Source organism: Aythya marila (genome assembly GCF_965140915.1).
Source record: "Aythya marila genome assembly, contig: HAP1_HAP1_SCAFFOLD_154, whole genome shotgun sequence".
NCBI classification, from domain to species: Eukaryota; Metazoa; Chordata; class Aves; order Anseriformes; family Anatidae; genus Aythya; species Aythya marila.
In genome coordinates, this window is record NW_028137218.1 from 1,431,837 (window position 1) to 1,452,642 (window position 20,806).

A 20,806-nucleotide genomic window follows, 5' to 3' on the forward strand; every position below is an offset into this window, starting at 1 on the left:
CTCCATCCTGATGACAACACTGAGTCCCCAGTTCTTTTAACTTCTATTAGCTTAGAGCTGCTCCTGCCTCTGAACTTGGGGAGTTGTCTGCGAAAGGTGTCCTGGGGCAGGATGTGTCTGCCGGGCAGAGCCGAACACACAACGGGTGGGATGGGGTTTGTGAGCAATGGCAGGGAGGAGATGTGGAGACAGGAAGCATCTGCCAGCAGAGATAGCTCAAGGCATGAGAGACTTGGGCAGGGAGGGAGAGGGAGCTACTGCCTGAAACACCAAGGGAAGTAGGATTCAGGCACTCCCTGCCAGGCCTGAAGTGCTGGAACCTTCTGTGCAGCAAGCTCCTGCTCTCCTCTGCCAGCCAGTCACAGTGCCTGGGGTTTTAGGGCATGAACCACCATCTCCTCAGCTGGACCTCCAGAAGAGGAGAGGAGCCTGTGTCCTGCACTGTGATACTCTTACAGCTCAGGGAATGGTGACTTATGTTAGTGAAGGAGTTGGGGTTTGCTCTGAGATGCCTGCCTAACTTGACTCTGCATTTTCCTCCATGGACAGGCAAAGATGCCCTGAGGCAGCAAATGTCCAACAGCAGCTTCCCCACAGAGTTCCTCCTCTTGGCATTTGCAGACACTCACGAGTTGCAGCTCCTGCACTTTGGACTCTTCCTGGGCATCTACCTGGCTGCCCTCCTGGGCAACGGCCTCATTCTCACAGCCATAGCCTGCGACCACCGCCTCCACACCCCCATGTACTTCTTCCTCCTCAACCTCGCCCTTATCGACATGGGCTCCATCTCCACCACTGTTCCCAAAGCAATGGTCAACTCCCTCTGGGACAGAACGACCATTTCTTATGCAGGTTGTGCTACCCAGGTATTTATGTTTGTTGTCTTTGTCACAGCAGAGTTTTATCTTCTCACCATCATGGCCTATGACCGCTACATTGCCATCTGCAAACCTCTGCACTACGGAACAATAATGGACAGCAGAACTTGTGTCAACATGGCAGCAGCTGCCTGGGGCAGTACTTTTCTCTATGCTGTGCTGCACACTGCCAATACCTTTTCCCTTCCCCTCTGCCAAGGCAATGCCCTGGACCAGTTCTTCTGTGAAATTCCCCAGATCCTCAAGCTCTCTTGCTCTGACGTCTACCTCAGGGAAGCTGGGCTTGTTGTGGTTAGTGTCTGCTTAGCCTTTGGGTGTTTTGTCTTCCTTGTGCTTTCTTACGTACAGATCTTCAGAGTTGTGCTGAGGATCCCTTCAGAGCAGGGCCGGCACAAAGCCTTTTCCACGTGCCTCCCTCACCTGGCCGTGGTCTCCCTCTTCATCAGCAATATTGTGTTTGCCTATCTGAAGCCCCCTTTCAAGTCCTCCTCATCCCTGAATCTTTTGCTGGCGGTTCTGTACTCGGTGGTGCCTCCAGCAGTGAACCCCCTCATCTACAGCATGAGGAACAAAGAGCTCATGGATGCTGTTAGGAAACTGATTTGGGGGATGTTTTTTAGTACTCATAAAGTTTCCTTCACTCTACAGAAATGAAAATCGTTCATCCCATTCCAAAATGTTCTTTTTTCTTCTTTGTTTTTATCATTATTTATTAAATTGCTTTTTCCTTATTGTCATATTGACTGATTTTGCTTCTTGTATTCCCACATAAATATTTGGATTCCTCCCACTGCAATGAATGCATGAAACCGCTCTGTGTCATATGGATGCTTTCTGCATGTACTTGTAACTGTGAGTCAGTGAATTATCTCATAAAAACTTTGTAATAAACAGGATAACCCATGTGGACTGCCTGAAGGCTGGAATTTCCTACTCAAGCCTGTGCCAAAAAATAGCTCTCTACTAGGGTCTGTTCCTTGTTAGGTTCAGGAGGGAATGGCTCATTGTTACACTGTGACCTGTCAGAGACCTAGGGCTAGATTTAAGACTCACCCATAGGTGTCTGCTCACAGGAGAGGCAGCAAATGGTCACTGCATTACATAGCCAGGGCTGTTCCCACATCTGACCTGTAGATGATGTCCTTCACGAGGGGAATCTGCAGCTGCCTGCAGAGCCCAGGGTACCTCCAGGAACAGCAGAGCATGGCATGGGCACTGACTGCAGCCCCTCTGAAAGTGAGAGATCTCCCACCGTGAGCTCAGCCACAGGGAAAGAACTAAAGCCAGTTATTCATAATGAACCTGCAACTCTGCAGTCTCAGAGAAGAGAGTGGACCTGAAGCAGGCAGAGTGAAGGGAAGCTGGTCAATGATTCATTTCCCCCTTCGCAGAGTACCTCTGTCTGGTCCAGCCCAGTGATCTGGACCTGTCTGGGTCTGCTTCCCAACCTGACCAGCGCGGCCATGCAGATTCACCCCACAGCACCACAGCCCATTTCCTCTGCACAGCAGCACTACCAGCTTGAGGATCACATGTGGGGAGCACAGGGACAGCCATTCACCACTGCCCAAGGGGAACTGATCTTTGAAATTCGACCAGCTCCACCCTTCCGCTGGCCTCATTGTTTGTACTAGGGGAACAGACATCAAGACAGTGGATCAGCACTGGGTCATAGGCCCAGAGATTTTCAATACCGATCTGCAGAAAACACTAACTAACCTGATCTACCAGTAGAGCTATCACTGCTCAGGGAAGATGATGGTAGTGAACACCTCCAGAGGTCCCTTCTGACTCAGGGAAGAAAGGGCTGGACTGTACAGTCAGAGTGCATGACAATCCTGTGTTTTGAGGTCTTTGAGGCTGGTGTTTGTAAATCCTTCCTCCTCAAGGTTACACAGTGAGCGGGGTAATTCTCAAAATGAGGATCTGACCCATGGGAGCTTGTAGTACAACAGGTGTAATGTTTAGCCTGGAGAAGAGGTGGCTCAGGGGCAACCTTATCTCTCTCTAAAGGCACCTTAAAGGAGGCTGTAGCGAGGTGGGAATTGGTCTGTTCTCCAACATGCCTGGTGATAGCACAAGGGGGAATGAGTGAAAGTTGCACCAGGGGAGATTTAGGTTGGATATTAGGAAGAACCTCTTTACCAAAAGGGTTGTTAGGCATTGGAAGAGGCTGCCCAGGGAAGTGGTTGAGTCACCATTCCTGGAGGTCTTTAAAAGACGTTTGGATGTAGAGCTTAGGGATATGGTTTAGTGGGGACTGTTAGTGTTAGGTCAGAGGTTGGACTAGGTGAACTTGGAGGTCTCTTCCAACCTAAATGATTCTGTGATTCTCTGATTCTGTGAAAAACTTGTGTGTTGAGATAAAGACAGTTTAATAGGAGAGAAAAGGAAGAGGAAAAATAATGATAATATTATCATTTATGATTAATAATAATAAATATTTTTATTACTATTATTGAATGTACAAAGCAAGAGATGCTCTAGGCAATTACTCAGCACACCCTGACTGACGCCCAGCCCATCCCCAAGCGGCTGTCTCTTGATCCCGACCAGTCTGCATCAGGATCACCTCTGCAGGTCTCTTGACCTTGTCTCTTGACTAGGTCTCTTGACCTTTGGCAGGGCTGATAGATAGGGCTTTAAACGGGGGAAGGGGATAAAAGCAGGTATGTCAGTGATGAACTACGGGATGGTGCACTAGAATCAGAGGGACTGTGTGCCGGTGAGGTCCTTCGGTTGGCTCCCCAAGGTGATGTGTGTAGGGAGGTGCATTTGAAGTGCTTCTACATGAACGCACACAGTATAAGGAATAAAATGGACGAGCTAGAAGTCTGGGTTAGAAATGGATGAGCTAGAAGACTGGGCTAGAAGCCCAGTCCCACAGCTACGACATCATCAGCATAAGCAAAACCTGGTGGGATGAGTCCTGTGGCTGGTGTGCTGCAATAGATGTTTACAGGCTCTTCAGGAGGGACAGGCAGGGTAGGCGAGGTGGCGGGGTGGCGATGTATGTGAAGCATGGGCTGGACTGCATGGATCTTCAAGTTGGGGATGGCAAAGTTGAGAGCCTCTGGGTAAGGATTAAGGGATGAACAAATAAAGAGGATGTAATTGTGGGAATCTATTACAGACCACCCGGCCAGGATGGCAACACTGAAGAATTATTCTTTGCAGAACTAAGAGATGCCCCGAAATCAATTGCCCTTGTCCTTATGGGAGATTTCAACTTGCCAGATGTCAACTGGGATCACCACATGGCTGACACGAGCAAGTCCAGGAGGTTCATAAAGCACCTAGATGATAACTTCTTGGTGCAGGTGCTAAGGGAGCCAACTAGGAAAGGTGCCCTCCTTGATCTATTGCTGGAAAACAGAGAGGGTCTTGTGGGAGATGTGGCAATTAACAACCATCTCGGTCATAGTGACCATGAAGTGGTTGAGTTTAGAATTTATGGTGACAGGAGGAAAAGTGCCACCAAAACTTCAGCCCTGGATATGGGGAAAGCAGACTTCAGGCTGCTCAGAGGACTAGTCAGCAAGGTCCCCTGGGAAGCTGCTTTTGAAGGCATTGGCGTCCATCAGTGCTGGTCAATCTTTAAGCACTGCCTCCTAAAAGCACAAGATCAGGCAATTCCAAAATATCAGAAGTCAGGCAGGTGGGGCAGAAGGCCGACCTGGTTGAACAGGGATCTTCTACTGGAGCTTAGATGGAAAAAGAAAGTGTATGACTGCTGGAAGGAGGGTCAGGTGACAAGGAAGGAATACAGGGATGCTGTTTGTGTTTGTAGGGAGAAAATTCGTGGGGCCAAAGCCCAACCAGAGTTGAAGCTGGCCATGTCTGTGAGACACAATAAAAATGTTTTTTTTTTTTTTTAGATATGTTAACAGAAAAAGGAGAACCAAAGAATACATAGGTCCACTACTTGATGTGGAAGGTCTCCTCACAGACAAGGACAAAGGCAAAGCAGAGATGTTTAATGCCTTCTTCACCTCTGTCTTCAATGCTGATGATGGGCTTCCAAACCCCAGGTGCCCTGAACTGGAGGACCATGGAGGTGGGAATGACAAACTCCCAACCGACCCTGAATGTGTGCAGGATTTGCTGCTCCACCTCGATCCATACAAGTCCATGGGTCTGGATGGCATCCATCCCAGGGTGCTTAAAGAGCTGGCTGATGTCATTGTGGGACCTCTCTCAATTATTTTTCAACGATGTTGGAAATCTGGAGAGGTCCCAGTAGAGTGGAAGCTGGCAAATGTGCCAATTTTCAAGAAGGGTAAGTAAGAAGACCCTAGCAATTACTGGCCAGTCAATCTCACATCAGTGCCTGGTAAAATTATGGAGAAGATGATTCTTGAAGTTATTGAGGTGCACCAGGGGGACAATGCAGTCATTGGTCCCAGCCAACATGGGTTCATGAGGGGTAGGTCCTGCCTAACAAATCTGATTTCCTTTTATGATAAGGTCACCCATCTAGTTGACCAAGGGAAACCAGATGATGGGATTTTTTTGGACTTCAGCAAGGCTTTTGACACAGTTTCCCATAGGATCCTACTGGACAAAATGTCCAGCATAGAACTTAACAAAAATCATACGATGGGTGAGCAATTGGCTGACGGGCAGGGCTCAAAGGGTTGTGGTAAATGGGGCCACATCTGGCTGGCAGATGGTCACTAGTGGGGTCCCTCAAGGCTCCATTTTAGGGCCAGTCCTCTTCAATGTCTTTATAAATGAGTTGGATGTAGGACTAGAAGGTGTTTTGAGGAAATTTGCCGATGACACCAAATTTGGAGGAGTTGTGGAGTCAGCTGAGGGTGGAAAGGCCTTGCAGAGAGACCTGGACAGATTGGAGAGCTGGGCGATCACCAACCACATGAAGTTTAACAAAGGCAAGTGTCGGGTCCTGCACCTGGGACGGGACAACCCTGGCTATACGTACAGACTGGGCGATGAGACGCTGGAGAGCAGCCTAAAAGAGAGGGATCTGGAGGTCGTGGTAGACAGCAAGTTGAATATGAGCCAGCAGTGTGCCCTGGCAGCCAGGAGGGCCAACCGTATCCTGGGGTGCATCAAGCCCAGCATCGCTAGTCAGTCAAGGGAGGTGATTGTCCCTCTCTACTCTGCGCTGGTCTGGCCTCACCTCAAGTACTGTGTGCAGTTCTGGGCACCACAGTACAGGAAGGACATTAAACTGTTAGAGAGTGTCCAGAGGAGGGTGAAGAAGATGGTGAAGGGCCTAGAGGGGAAGACGTATGAGGAGTGGCAGAGGTCATTGGGCCTGTTCAGCCTGGAGAAGAGGAGGCTGAGAGGGGACCTCATTGGGGTCTACAACTTCCTCATGAGGGGGAGTGGAGAGGCAGGTGACTTATTCTCTGTAAACACCAGTGATAGGACCCACGGGAATGGTGTTAAGCTGAGGCAGGGGAAGTTTAGGCTGGACATCAAGAAGAGGTTCTTCACCAAGAGGGTGGTTGCACACTGGAACAGGCTCTTCAGGGACATAGTCACTGCACCAAGCCTGTATGAATTTAAAAAGTGATTGAACTGTGCACTTAGTCACATGGTCTAAACTTTTGGGCAGACCCATGCAGTGCCAGGAGTTGGATTTGATAATCCTTATGGATCCCTACCAACTCGGGATATTCTATAATTCTATGATTCTATGACCTTACTTTTTTACAACAAAATCGTCTTTCAGAAGGATTTGAATTATTTTCTTCCCCTTCTCAAATACTTCTGCTATGTTAGCCCACTCAGTGATGCCATCAATACATTGGAGGTGTCGCACCATTGTCCTGCTATTGACAATGCACATCCCCATCTTCAGGAAGATCCCTGAGCAATATATAATGTAAAGGGAAAGGATCTCCCTTCTCAGAGGCCAGGGATCAAGGCTCAGCCTTTGTGCTTGGTGAAACATATCCAGTTTTTCCAAAGATCAGTGTCAATTTCACATTGCCTTTGCCTCCTTGGCCTCACTGCCTCCACTGTTTGGCTCTAATGAGCTCCAAGGGAGGCTATGTAAGTTCTGGCCCTTGGAGGGAAACTCTAGGAAACTTACATCTGACTTGGACTTCTTGAAAGAGTTCTTCAATTTGCTGTCAGTACCTGAGGTTCGTGGACTCATCACCAAAGACACCAGAGGGGTGATTCCAATGCCTTGGGCTGGGCCTCTGCTGCTGAGCTGGGCCAGGCACCTGGGACAGAGAGAGCTCCTGGCAAGAGGGCCCTGATGCAGAGAAACAGCTGAGCCCAGAAGCAGCTCCTCTGCACAGTGTAGCAGGGCTGGGGCCTCTGACTGCAGGTGGCATGGGGAGACGACAGAAGGAGAGAGGGCTTGGAGGCAGTTAAGAGCGGGAGGATGCTGAGAGCTGACTGCAGGAGAAATCTGCACAACCCTTGACAAGGTAAGTCTCTGGCTGCAGGGCCATGCAGCTGCAGGTCCTAGAAGGGTCTCCTCCTGGGTCTTGTTTCAGGGAGGGCAGTGGACAATGTTGTAGGCTTTGAGATTCCTGCTGGTTTGCACTGTGAGGTGAGGAAGTCTGGCAGAAGCCCCTTGGAGTGCCCTAAGGCAGGTGCCCCCAGTCATCCCAGAACACCCTGCCCTGGCTGGCCATGCCGGGCTCTCTGTCAGCTGCCCCGTAGCTCCTGCAGCCATGGAGGTGCCCCTTGGCAGGGCCCTGTTGGTGGCAGGGTGCTGCAGGGCAGCGCTGAGCACATCCATGTGGGATGGGGTCTGTGAGCACAGGCAGGGGGAAAGAAGAGGTGGGCGCAGAACAGCAGCTCCCGGCAGGGACAGCTGCAGGCAGCAGAGAGAGGGGGATTTGGCCAGAAGGAGCTGTTGCTAGAAATGCCATGGCAGGGGGGATTCGGGCACCACGCGGCCATGCCCTGCAGTGCAGACGCCTTCCCCTGGAGCAGCCCCTCCCTGGCCTCCTCTCCCCCCTGCAGCCCATGGGCTGTGGGACATGCAGGGCCAGCACAGCAGGCAGAGCCCAGATGAGGAGAAACTCCCAAGCTCCTTCTGACCCTGTACCAAAGCGCCCCAAGGAGAAGACACCTCCATGCTAAGGTCATGTCTGTGTTGCTGGATGGCTGTATGTGGGCACCTGGAGTGAGGCCTCTGCACCCCTAGCTAGGAAGGAAGGGCTGAGTTTGTGGTCTGGCACCCAGAGACAAGGTAAGGATTCTGCCAAGCTGCATTTGGACTGGGACTTCTCTGCTCTCAGCTGCCTCCAGTTTCTTCTCAGGGAAACACCTGAGCATGATTGTCGTCCTAATCATTACAGGGGTAACTACTAGAAAATAAAGCAAAGAAAATCCTACTTTGCTCTGCACTGTGGTTGGAGATGTTTGCAAGAGTACTGCAAAGCTCAATGATCTGAGAGGTGGACTGAACCTGTTTCACTATGTTCCTTTTTCCCTCGTGCTGTACAGTAGGAAGGACTCCTCTAGAGCCCAAAGCAGCCCCTGCTCCCAGTGCCTCCCTCAGCCAACACCAGCTGCAGCTCGAGCAAGAGAGCTGCAGAACAGTTCTCGTGCTAAGAGAGAGGCTCTGTTTGGGGGTGTTATAAGACTTGCATTAGGTTTTCCTCAGAGAATTATGTTCTAACTTTGTTTTGCTTTCTCCTCTTCAACAGACAGCCTTGACAAAGTCAGAGAATGTCCAACAGCAGCTCTGTGAGCGAGTTCCTCCTCCTGCCATTCGCAGACACACACGAGCTGCAGCTCCTGCACTTCGGGCTATTCCTGGGAATTTACCTGGCTGCCCTCTTGGGCAACGGCCTCATCCTCACCGCTGTAGCCTGCGACCACCGCCTCCACACCCCCATGTACTTCTTCCTCCTCAACCTCGCCTTCCTCGACCTGGGCTCCATCTCTACTAGTGTCCCCAAAGCCATGGCCGACTCCCTCTGGGACACCAGGACCATTTCCTCTCAAGGATGTGCTGCACAGGTCTTACTGTTTGCCTTCTTTCTCACAGCAGAGTATTCCATTCTTACTGTCATGGCCTATGACCGCTACATTGCCATCTGCAAGCCCCTGCACTACGGGAGCCTGCTGGGCAGCAGAGCTTGTGCCCAGATGGCAGCAGCTTCCTGGGGCAGTGGCTTTCTCAATGCTGTCCTGCACACGGCCAATACATTTTCACTGCCCCTCTGCCAAGGCAATGCCCTGGACCAGTTCTTCTGTGAAATCCCACAGATCCTCAAGCTCTCCTGCTCAGATGCCTACCTCAGAGAAGTCTGGACACTTCTGTTTAGTATTTCCTTAGCATTAGTTTGCTTTGTCTTCATTGTGCTGTCCTATGTGCAGATCTTCAGGGCCGTGCTGAGGATGCCCTCTGAGCAGGGCCAGCACAAAGCCTTTTCCACGTGCCTCCCTCACCTGGCCGTGGTTTCCCTGTTTCTCAGCACTGTCATGTTTGCCTACCTGAAACCCCTCTCACTCTCCTCCCCAACTCTAAATCTCGTGGTGTCATTTCTGTACTCGGTGGTGCCTCCAGCAGTGAACCCCCTCATCTACAGCATGAGGAATAAGGTGCTCAAGGATGCAGTCTGGAAATTCTTGGAATACATGCTTCTTCAAATCAATAATGTGCTTTAAAGTTCCTAATTTATTTCAGAAACTGAGGAAAATCTTTTGTTTTCTCTATTACTCCTTTATTTTCTCTTATTGTGTTTTTCTTCCATTTCTTGCTTTGATCTAGAGAAGCTTATTCTTAGCCTCCTACCTGTTATTTTGTTCTTTACTTTGAGACAATCATCATCTGGAGCTATGATCGGGTCTCTTCTATAGATACAGATAAAAAAGAAGCCACGAGAACTTCATTGGTCTCAGCTCCTGTTTGTTTCCACCTGCTCTGGAGCTGGGGGAATAGCCCCAGCATGCAGGAGGGGCTCAGGGCCCAGAGCCCAGCTGCCACATGAAGGAGTGTTGTGGTTTAACCCTGTCAGCAGCTAAACACCACACAGCATTTCGCTCACCCTTCCCCTTCCCTCTCTGTGAAGGGAGAAATGGGAAAGTGGAGCCTGTGGGTTGAGATAAAGACAGGTTATTAAGACAGGAAAATAATAATTATAATAGTAATAATAATAGTGCTACTACTAGTAATGTGTACGAAACAAGTGATGCATAATGCAATTGCTCACCACCTGCTGATTGATGCCCAGCCTAACCCCGAGCAGCCCACCCCCCACCCCCGCTAGCCACCCCTATATATTGTTTAGCATGACGTCAGATGGGATGGAATACCCCTTTGGCTAGTTTGGGTCAGCTGTCCTGGGTCTGTCCCCTCCCAGCTCCTGCTGCACCCCCAGCCTGCCCACTGGCAGGACAGAGTGAGAAGCTGAAAAGTCCTTGGCTTGGTGTAAGCACTGCTCTGCAACAATTCAAACATCAGCATGGTATCAGCACTCTTCTCATCCTAAGCCAAAACATAGCACCCTACCAGCTACTAGGAGGAAAATGAACTCTATCCTAACTGAAACCAGGACAAGGAGTGAGCCCTGGTGGCCCTTGGGCTGCCCCTCACTGCCTGCTGGGCTCTGCCTCTCTGCTGCCTTTGGGTCAGGGCTGCTACTTCCCTGGAGCCATGACTGCAGCAGAACAAGGCCTTTTCACTGCTGCTGTCATTTCACTTCCACAGTCTCCACCTTTTCCTTGCCACTTTCTATTATCCCACAGATGGACCTTGTGTACCTTGGTGACAGTCCTTTGCCTGTGGCAGTCCTGTGACTGTAGGCAGCAGAAGGGAACGTGCCAGTGACAGAGCTGGCCTCCCTGCTAGCATGACAGTAAAAAAAGGGGCTTCAGAAGGCAAACCCAGAAGCCTGGACACCTCTTCCAGTGCTGCTGTTAGAGGCAGAGCCTAGGGGTTGCTCCCTGCTCCTTGTTTTCTGGGCAAGTTCATCGAATGAAGGACACCGGCTTAAAGTCCCAGGGTGGTCTGACAGCAACCAAGTCCTGCACCATTTATGGTGGCATTTGCCCAATTAGACAACAACCGTTTTTGGACTCATCTACATAGCACTGTGCCCCCTGCAGTAGGGCCGATGGCTGATGTCTGCCTGGAGAGGAATCTGGAGCTGCCAGGAGATGTCAGGGGAACTCAGGGACAGTGTGTTCCATGTGTAGTGACTAGAACTGCATCTGAGTGGCCATCAAAAGAAGGGTCTGGTAGAGTTGAATCTGAGGAGTCCATGGGCTATGGGGGCTCTGCAATGCCATGAGAAGAAGTGAACTGCCAGCAGGCAAAGGCCCATAAGATGCAGATTAATTGAGGACACCCTCTTTGGAGACTCAAGGGCAAGGTCTGGTGCAGCACTTGCCTGCCATTTGTGACCTTAGAGACAACCCATAATGCTGCAAGTACTGCCCTGTGCTGCTGAGACACTAGGGCAGATGGAAAGGGGCTCAGCAGCAGAGATCCCCATGGAGTTGGGTCTGCTGACCACCCAGAGAAAAACAGGCAGGGCAGAATCCTCCGGGGGTCCTCAGGAACCACAGCCCCCTGGCTCTGCACAGCAGCACCACTCAGGGTCCTCCATTTCCTGAGCCGTGGCTGACCCCAGCCCGGCAGGGAGCTCAGCATGGCCCTTGCAGCCCCCTGCCCTGGGCCTGCCTCGCCTCTTGGCCTCGGCCCTGACCTTGTCTCTACTGGCAGGAGACCTCTTAACATGCGCTTCCTGGCCTCCCCTCGCCTCCAGACAGCTGCTGCCCACTCAGGCTGCTGGCACAAATGTGTCCTCACAAGCAGCACCACTCCTTGGGCTGCCTCTCCTGGCCTCCCCCACCCCACTGCCTTGACTTCTTGTCTCTGCTGGGCTGCACCTTCCCAACCGAAATGTGTCCCTTGGCTGTCATCTCCCTCTCTGTTTCCCCACATGAAGGTATATATGGGGTGGGATGTATTACCATTACATGTGGAAGTGTTTTTGTAATCCGCGTTGGTGATGGCACAAAAACACAGTTCCTTCACCAGTGACCTATAGAATCATAGAATCATAGAATCATAGAATATCCTGAGTTGGAAGGGACCCTTAAGGATCATCAAGTCCAACTCTTGACACCGCACAGGTCTACCCAAAAGTTCAGACCATGTGACTAAGTGCACAGTCCAATCTCTTCTTAAACTCAGACAGGCTCGGTGCAGTGACCACTTCCCTGGGGAGCCTGTTCCAGTGTGCAACCACCCTCTCTGTGAAGAACCCCCTCCTTATGTCAAGCCTAAATTTCCCCTGCCTCAGCTTAACCCCGTTCCCGCGGGTCCTGTGAGTATCTGCCTCACCTCTGTTGGCTTCCCTGTTCCTGAGAAAGAAGCATCTCCTAAGGCAGCATGGTGAAGGACACAAAGGCTGTCAGAGCACCCTGTGCAATGTGCCCAGCAGCTCTGCAACACCACGAAAGTGCGCTTCCTGCCTACATGTTTTGGTTCTAGAATGGCTCCTATGGACCCAGGGTAACTTTTTCCCTGCCCTCATGAAGGCTTTGTGTTCCCCCAGACATCTCGGAGGCAGTGGCCCCCCCTGTATCAAAAACTGAAAGCAGTCCTGAAGGATGAATTAGGCAAAAGCTGAAACTTCTGACACGACAAAACCTCTTCAAGACCTCTTCCTCTATGGGGCCTGCCAGGGACTTAGGAAGAGAGGATCTCACAAACTATGTGCAGAGCAGGTGCATCTGCTGGCTTGTCATGGAGATCAGCAGATGTCAGCCTAAAGGCACAGATCCCAGCCAGGAGTCAAGGGATGACCTGTCAGCTGCTTCAGAAAGAAGTCAACTCACAGGCTGTTTAACAGCCATTTGCTTCCTACTGGACTTTCTGGACTTACTGAAGTTTCTGAGGCACCACTGCCCTCGTAATATCATACTTATAAAACACTCCCTTCTTGGGCCAGAATCTGCCCAGGTAGAAGTGAGCTGGTTGTGATCCTTCCAGCCCATGGCACTGCTGCTGGACTCCCAGCCTCTCTGATGCACAGCAGCTAGTTCCACCAGATCATCCCCCTTCCACCAGATCAGGGGGATGAGTACCCAGAGAACAACTGGTCTTGCCGCTAAAGACTGAGGCAAAGAAGGCATTAAGCACCTCAGTCTTTTCCTCATCTCTTGTCACTAAGTTTCCTCCCACATCCAGTAAAGGATGGAGATTCTCCTTAGTCTTCTTTTTTCTGTTTATGTATTTATAAAAACATTTTCTGTTATCTTTAACAGCAGTAGCCAGAGTGAGCTCCAGATGAGCTTTGGCCTTTCTCATTTTGTCCCTGCACAGTCTCATGACATCCTGATAGCCCTCCTGAGAGGCCTGCCCTCTTTTCAAATGTCCTAAACTCTCTTTTTCTTCCCAAACTCTAGCAGCAACTCTCTGTTCAGCCAAGCCACTCTTCTTCCACATTGGCTCGTCTTTGGGCACATAAGGACAGACTGCTCCTGAGCCTTTAAGATTTCCTTCTTCAAGAGTGCCCAGCTTTTCTGGACTCCTCTGCCCTTCAGAACTGCCTCCCAAGAGACTCTGCCAGCCAGTGTCCTGAAGAGCTCAAGGTCTGCCCTCTGGGAGTCCAAGACCGTGTTTTTACTGATCCCTCTCCTGACTTCACCAAGAATGGAGAACTCTAACATTTCGCGGTCACTCTGCCCAAGCCAGCTCCCAAGCACAACATTTCCCACCAGTCCTTCTCTGTTTGTGAAGAGAAGGTCTAGCAGGGCACCTCCCCTGGTAGGCTCACTAACCAGCTGCGTCAGGAAGCTTTCTTCCACTCTCTCCAGAAACCTCCTGGACTTCTTCCACTGAGCTGTATTGCATTTCCAGGATATATCTGTGAAGTTGAAGTCCCCCATGAGAACAAGCACTGATGATTTTGCAACTTTTGCCAGCTGCCTGTAGAATTCCTCATCTGTCTCCTCATCGTGGTTTGGCAGTCTATAAGATATCCCCACCAGGCTGCCTGCCTTGTTGGCCTTCCTGCTGACCCTATCCCACAGGGACTCAACATTATCATTCTCAGCCTCGAGTTTCACAACATCAAAACACTTTCTAATATAGAGCTATGCCACCACTCCTTCTGTGCTGCCTGTCCCTTCTGAAGAGCTTATAGCCAGACATTGCAGTACTCTAGTCATGGGAGTGCTCCCACCAAGTTTCAGTGATGGCAACCAAGTCATAGCTTGCCTTTTGTTTCTTTGCTATTGAACAATGGCTAGAGCTATATTATAATGGACATTCAACAATAAAATCTCTGTTTATGGCCCAGAGGAATTTGACACTTGAAACATCACTCAAATGTCACCATGGCACCTCCAATGTCACCTGGTGTCTGGATCTGAACAGCTCCCTTCTGCTCTCTGTCTCCATTCAATATGCTGGGAGCTGAGACAGGCAGCTGACATGCAGCTGCCTGGTTTGTGCCCACCTGAACCAGGTCAAGAGGAATCCCAAATTGTGTGGGTTGTGTTTGGAATGGGAGAGGAAGCTGAGCCCCCTTGTAGCCTCTGGACAGCAAATAAAGAAGTAGACGCCTTGTTTTACTCAGCTGAAACACTTCTCTCAGCAGGGGGAAGGCAGGTCCCTCCCTGTCCTTGCCTGGGTGTTCTGCCTAAAACCAGGACATGGAAAAGTGATTCTTGGACCTCATAGTTTTTCTGTATGAGGAATAACAGTGCTGGAATAGTTTCCTTCTGAAGTAGTGGGAGGGAACATCAGTGATTACTTGTCTGTTTCAAAGTTGATTCCTCTGGAGGCACAGGGACATGTCAAGAGCTCCCTGTGCTGCTGAGCTGGGCCGGGCTCCTGGGCCCAAGGGGAGCTCCTGGCAAGAGGGCAGCACTGCAGAGAGACAGCTCTGCCCAGGAGCAGCTCCTCTGCACAGCACAGCAGGGCTGAGGGCACTGCCTGCAGGGAACAAGGGCAGCTGAGAGAAGGGAGGGAGATGTTAAAGGCAGAGTGGAGGGGGGATGCTGAGAGCTCACTGCGGGAGAAATCTTCAGAGCCCTGAACAGGGTAAGTCTCTGGCTGCAGGGCAGCACAGCTGTTGTTCCTGGTGCCATCTCCAGATTTGCTGGCAAATCCCTCAACCTATGGGAGCTTTCAGGAGGACGCTTAATGTTTGGATAAGAGGAGAACGACAAGCTCCGGAACAGTGATTATCTGCCATAAATAACTGAAGGACAGGACATGAAGTTTCTTTCTCACAGGGCTGGCTGCAGCCAGGTTGCAGTCAGGGGTGTCCAGGGCTGTGGTGCAGAGCAGGGTCCCTACTGTGCCCCAGGGGCTGTGTGCTGGGGCAGGGCCTCTGCTGCCTGCCAGACTCAGCACTCAGCCTGCCTGGGGAGCTGCCCAGGGTGCTGCGGGGAGAAGCTGTGGGTGGAAGGAGCACCCCCTCCCCTGGCAGGGCAGGCAGGGCAGGGTCCTGCTGTTGCCCAGACGCTGCTTCCTGGGGTAGGCAGCTCTCAGCTCTACAGCACCCCCAGGGCATCTCTGGCAGTGATTCTTGACAAGATGGACCAACTCCTACACTACCTGCATGGAAGGCACTCTCTAGAGTCTCTGCTCTCATTTTCCTGCCCTGAAGAGCAGTCAGGAGAACACTAATGGAGTTGTCTGCTTGCTGAGGAGGTTTCGATGAAACATAACATATAACTATAGGTATTGCTCAGAGAAATATCTCTAACTTGTTCCGTGTCTTTTCCACCACTCACAGCCATCCTTGCTCTGAGGCAGCAAATGTCCAACAGCAGCTTCCCCACTGAGTTCCTCCTCCTGCCATTTGCAGACACACGAGAGCTGCAGCTCCTGCACTTTGGGCTCTTCCTGGGCATCTACCTGGCTGCCCTCCTGGGCAACGGCCTCATCCTCACTGCTGTAGCCTGTGACCACCGCCTCCACACCCCCATGTACTTCTTCCTCCTCAACCTCACCCTCCTCGACCTGGGCACTATTACCACCACTCTTCCCAAAGCCATGGCCAATTCCCTCTGGGACACCATGGCCATTTCCTATGCAGGTTGTGCTGTTCAGGTTTTTTTCTGTTTCTTTTTCCTTTCAGCAGAGTTTTCTATTCTCACCATCATGGCCTACGACCGCTACATTGCCATCTGCAAACCCCTGCACTACAGAACAATAATGAACAGCAGAACTTGTGTCAACATGGCAGCAGCTGCCTGGGGCATTATTTTTCTCTATGTTGTGCTGCATACTGCCAATACATTTTCCCTTCCCCTCTGCCAAGGCAATGCCCTGGACCAGTTCTTCTGTGATATTCCCCAGATCCTCAAGCTCTCCTGCTCAGATGCCTACCTCAGAGAAGTTGGGCTTCTTATGCTTAGTGTCGCTGTAGCATCTGGCTGTTTTGTTTTCCTTGTGCTGTCCTATGTGCAGATCTTCAGGGCTGTGCTGAAGATCCCCTCACAACAGGGACGGCACAAAGCCTTTTCCATGTGCCTCCCTCACCTGGCCGTGGTCTCCCTGTTCATCAGCAGTGGCACATTTGCCTACCTGAAGCCTCCCTCTATGTCCTCCTCTTCTCTGAATCTTTTGCTGGCAGTTCTGTACTCAGTGGTGCCTCCAGCAGTGAACCCCCTCATCTACAGCATGAGGAACCAGGAGCTGAAGGATGCAGTGTGGAAAGTGATGACTGGAGTTCTTCAGAAGCAATAAATGGCCTGTTTTCTTCTGCATATCACTCATAATGTAACTCATTATATTCCCAAATGTTTGTTTTCTGTGAGTGCGCTTTGCTGTTTGTTGTTGTTGTTGTTGTTTTTTGCCTTGCTTATGATTGTGTCTGCAAAGGTACAAAGACATAACATTTTTCCTCCCCGTCATTTCAGTATCTACCTGCCTTGGGTGACTCCAAGACTTGGTGGAAACAATGAGCCAGGCTCTCTGTATATTTCAATAAAAGAAAGGACCCTGCAGTGACTTTCTTGCCTGAGATCCTTCCTCAGATACCTGTGGTGGAACTGCAGAGGCACTTGGCTGTGTTCAGAGGTGGAGGGGAGAAGAGTCCTGGCACAGCAGCATTGCCAGGGAGCCTGACGGTTTGGTCTGTCCTGAGGTGCTCTCTTTAATGTCCCACTCTCTCCTTCAGAGCCCTTCTCTTGCTGTGAGTTCTGATTGCTCTTGTTGCTTGCTCATTGTGCTGCTGTGGGGAAGTCCTTTGTCCACAGGCCAGGGTCTCTAACACAGCTGGCTCCGTACCAGCACCTCCAGCATGAAAGGGGATCTGGCACTGAGGGCAGTGCCTGAAGGCTCAGCTCTTCTCCCACATCTCTTCTCATGGATATTGCAAAGGAACGGACTCAAAGGAGGCTCCTTGCTTTGCTTGTTTCTCTGTGGGCTCAGGGCGACGAGATCAGCTGATCACCAAGGATCAGCTATTAGGCAGGGAGGGCTGATTTTGGAATTGCCAGCTGGTGTCTGGCACCCATAGAGATGGTGACTTCACTTGCCTGTATCCACAGCATGCAATAGGTGTGAAGGCAGGCAGGTGTCAGGGAAGTGCAAGTCACCAGGAGAGCCCGGGGGATTGGCAGGGACAGTGTGTGCCAGGGAGTCAGCAGGACATGGAGCCCACAGAGCATGAGCATGTCCAAGGTGGAGCCACCCAGAGGTAAGATGCTAAACCTGGGATGGAACAGGCAAAGGAGAGCTCTGCAACTCCAGGGAACACAGCAAGCACAGAGAAGGCAGTCTGCTGAATTAGTTGTTAAACCTCTGGTGAAATTTCAAAGACTAGATTGAATGAATCACCCCAAAATGTCTCTGCCATTGGAAATGAGTTGGACTCTATGAGCTTTGTGTGTCTCTTCTACAAGGGGAAGGCGAGGAGGTGAGGTAATTTGCAGATGTCAGCAGCAGGGACACTGCCACTGCCCTCCAGTTTTCCACTTGCTGCTTTGGGGGCCATTCCAGCCTGGGCTGCTCTGCTTTGCTGGGCTGAGCTGGGGAGAGGACAGGGAGGTGTGGAGAGCTGGGGAGGGTCTGGGCTGTGCTGGTCTCCTGGCAAAGACAAGGAGGAGCAGCAGAGCAGGGGCTGGGCTGGGCCCTTGTTCTCTGGACACCCTGGCAGATGCTGTCCCAGGGCAATGGTCCCAGAGCAGCCCCTCACAACCCCCTTTCCCAGCACTGGGCTCTTGACCCAGCTCACACAGGTGGTTTGGAAGGACATGGAAGGACACCAAATGACTACATCAGGAATCCACGCTTGCCCTGTCTATATGAGGCGGCCCATAGTATTGGTGCAGTGAGATGAACCTGAGTGAACACAAGTGCCAGAAACTATTCCCTAAGGCTGCTATCATGTGCAGTGGGACAGACAGAGTCTCAAGGTCCCCTGTCTTTAGAGGTACGGTTTCCTAGGAAACCAGCTAAATAAAGCAAAATTAGACATCATGACCTTCACAACAACTCCTTATCTGTAGAGTTCTCACCATTTTCCTAAAATTCATTTATTGATTCACTTTTCCACACAGAGATGGTCGTTTCCTTCAGGATGCCCTGGTGTTGCTAAATGCTACACGGGGAAACATGAGGGATTGTGCAGGGCATCCCCTGCACCCACTGCTCCTGGGGGAGGTGGGCTGGGAAGAGGCCTCCTGAGTACAACAGCTCCTTGTAGCCCTGCGGATGCTGGCTGTGAGGTCACTTGTGTCCCAGCAGCTGGCTGGACAACAGCAGGGAGGTAGAGCCTGCGACCACCGCCTCCACACCCCCATGTACTTCTTCCCATTCAACCTTGCCCTCCTTGACCTGGGCTGCATCTCCACCACTGTCCCAAAAGCCGTGGCCAACTCCCTCTGGGACATCAGGGCCATTTCCTATGCAGGCTGTGCTACCCAGGTCTTTTTCTTTGTTGTCTTTGTCACAGCAGAATTTTACCTACTCACCATCATGGCCTATGACCGCTATGTTGCCATCTGCAAACCCCTGCACTATGGGACAATAATGACCAGCAGGACTTGTGTCAACATGGCAGCAGCTGCCTGGGACAGTACTTTACTCTATGCTGTGCTGCACACTGCCAATACCTTTACACTTCCCCTCTGCCAAGGCAATGTCCTGGACCAGTTCTTCTGTGATATTCCCCAGATCCTCAAGCTCTCCTGCTCAGATGCCTACCTTAGAGAAGTTGGGCTTATTGTGGTTAGTGTCTGTTTATTATTTGGGTGTTTGTTTTCCTTGTGATGACCTATGTGCAGATCTTCAGGTCAGTGCTGAGGATCCCCTTGCAGCAGAGCCAACACAAAGCCTTTTCCATGTCCCTCCCTCACCTGGCCGTGGTCTCACTCTTCATAAGCACTGCCACATTTGCGTACCTGAAGCCCCCCTCCATGTCCTCCTCATCTCTGAATCTTGTGCTGGCAGTCCTGTACTCGGTGGTGCCTCCAGCAGTGAACCCCCTTACCTACAGCATGAGGAAGCAGGAACTGAAGGATGCAGTGTGGAAAGTGATGACTGGAGGTTTTTGAGAAGCAAATAACTGCATGTCCATTACATATCACTCATAATGTAACTCATTAAAGGCCAGGACACATCTTTTTCTTCTTCTTTTTTTTTTTTTTTTCTTTTCTTTTGCTTTACTTATGTAGTAATATATTTAAAAATAAATAAATAAATCCGTTTTCTTCTCCTTCGAGTTTGCTACCTAATGTTTCATGTGACTCCTAGACTTGGTGTAAAAGAGGTGTATTTAATGGGCAATTAAATATTTAATATGTATTTAAATATAAAGATGGATCCTGCAGTGACTTGCTTGCCTGAGATGCTTCCTCAGAGAAAGTTGGTGGCACTTGGCTGTGTGCAGAGGTTGAGGGGAAAAGAGTCCTGGCACAGCAGCAATGCCAGGGAGCCCCAGGGCTTGGTCTGTCCAAATCAGCTCTCCATTTCACCTCCCACACTCTCCCACGGAGCTCTTGTGTTGCTGCGAGGACTGATTGCTCTTGATACTTGCTCTTTGTGCTCCTGTGTCCACAGGCAGGGACAGGCCAGGAGCTCTTCTCTAACACAGCTGGCTCCATACCACCATCTCCAGTATAAAAGGGGATCTGCTCAGGGCACTGCCTGAAAGCCCAGCTCTTCTCCCAAAGATGCTCTCATGGATATTTCAAAGGAATGAACTTGAAAGAGGCTCCTGGCTTTGCTTGTTTCTCTGTGGGCTCAGGCAGATAAGAGAGGAGTCCCAGGATCATATTTTAGGCAGGGAGGGATGATTCCATTCCTGCCTGTTAGTGCCCAGCACCCATGAGATTTTGACTTCACCGGCCTGTATCCACAGCATAAAAGGCTGTCTTCCTGGGAGAGTCAGGGAGGACCAGCAGAGCAGGGGCTGTTCTTGGACCTTGTTCTCTGGACACCCTGGCAGATGCTGCCTTAGGCCAATGGTCCAAGAGCAGCCCCTTGCAACCACTGTTCCCAGCACTGGGCTCTTGCCCCAGCTCACACAGATGGTTTCTTCCTTTGGATATGGACACTAAATGACTACATCAGGAGTCCATGTTTCCATTGTCCATATGAGACTGCATCTGGTGTGGGTGTGGTGAGATGAACCTGAATGAGCCCAAGTGCCATAAGCTGTTCCCTAAGGGAGCCAGCCATGAATTCCAGTGGGACAGAGAGAGTCTAAAGTTCACTTCCCATTGGAGGTACGGTCCCCTAGAATACCATCTGAATAAAGCAATCCTAGTCATCATAACTGTCATGTCAACTCTTTCTCTGCAGAATTTGCCTAAAATATGTTTTCCCAAAGTATATATAAAGTTCTTGAATCACTTTTCACACATGGGTGGGCATTTCCTTTAGGATGCAATGGAGTTGCTAAAGGCTGCATGAGGAAACGTGAGGCTGGACATGTAGAAGACCTTCTGAAGCATGAGCTGGTTGGCAGGTAGAGTACCCGAGGGACTGTGAACGGCATGCATCTGGTGCT

The 20,806-nt window shown here is 50.7% G+C and overlaps 1 protein-coding gene across 1 annotated transcript; it reads left to right on the plus strand.

Annotated features, from left to right (window-relative positions):
• Nucleotides 1-572: 572 nt before the first annotated feature.
• On the plus strand, nt 573-16,536 carry LOC309891088 (olfactory receptor 14C36-like; the record flags this gene model as incomplete). Its single annotated transcript, XM_082785472.1, has 3 exons — nt 573-866; nt 8,838-9,304; nt 16,356-16,536. 3 exons carry the CDS (start codon nt 573-575, stop codon nt 16,534-16,536), a joined length of 942 nt encoding a protein of 313 aa, XP_082641598.1.
• Between the last annotated feature and the right edge of the window lie 4,270 nt (nt 16,537-20,806).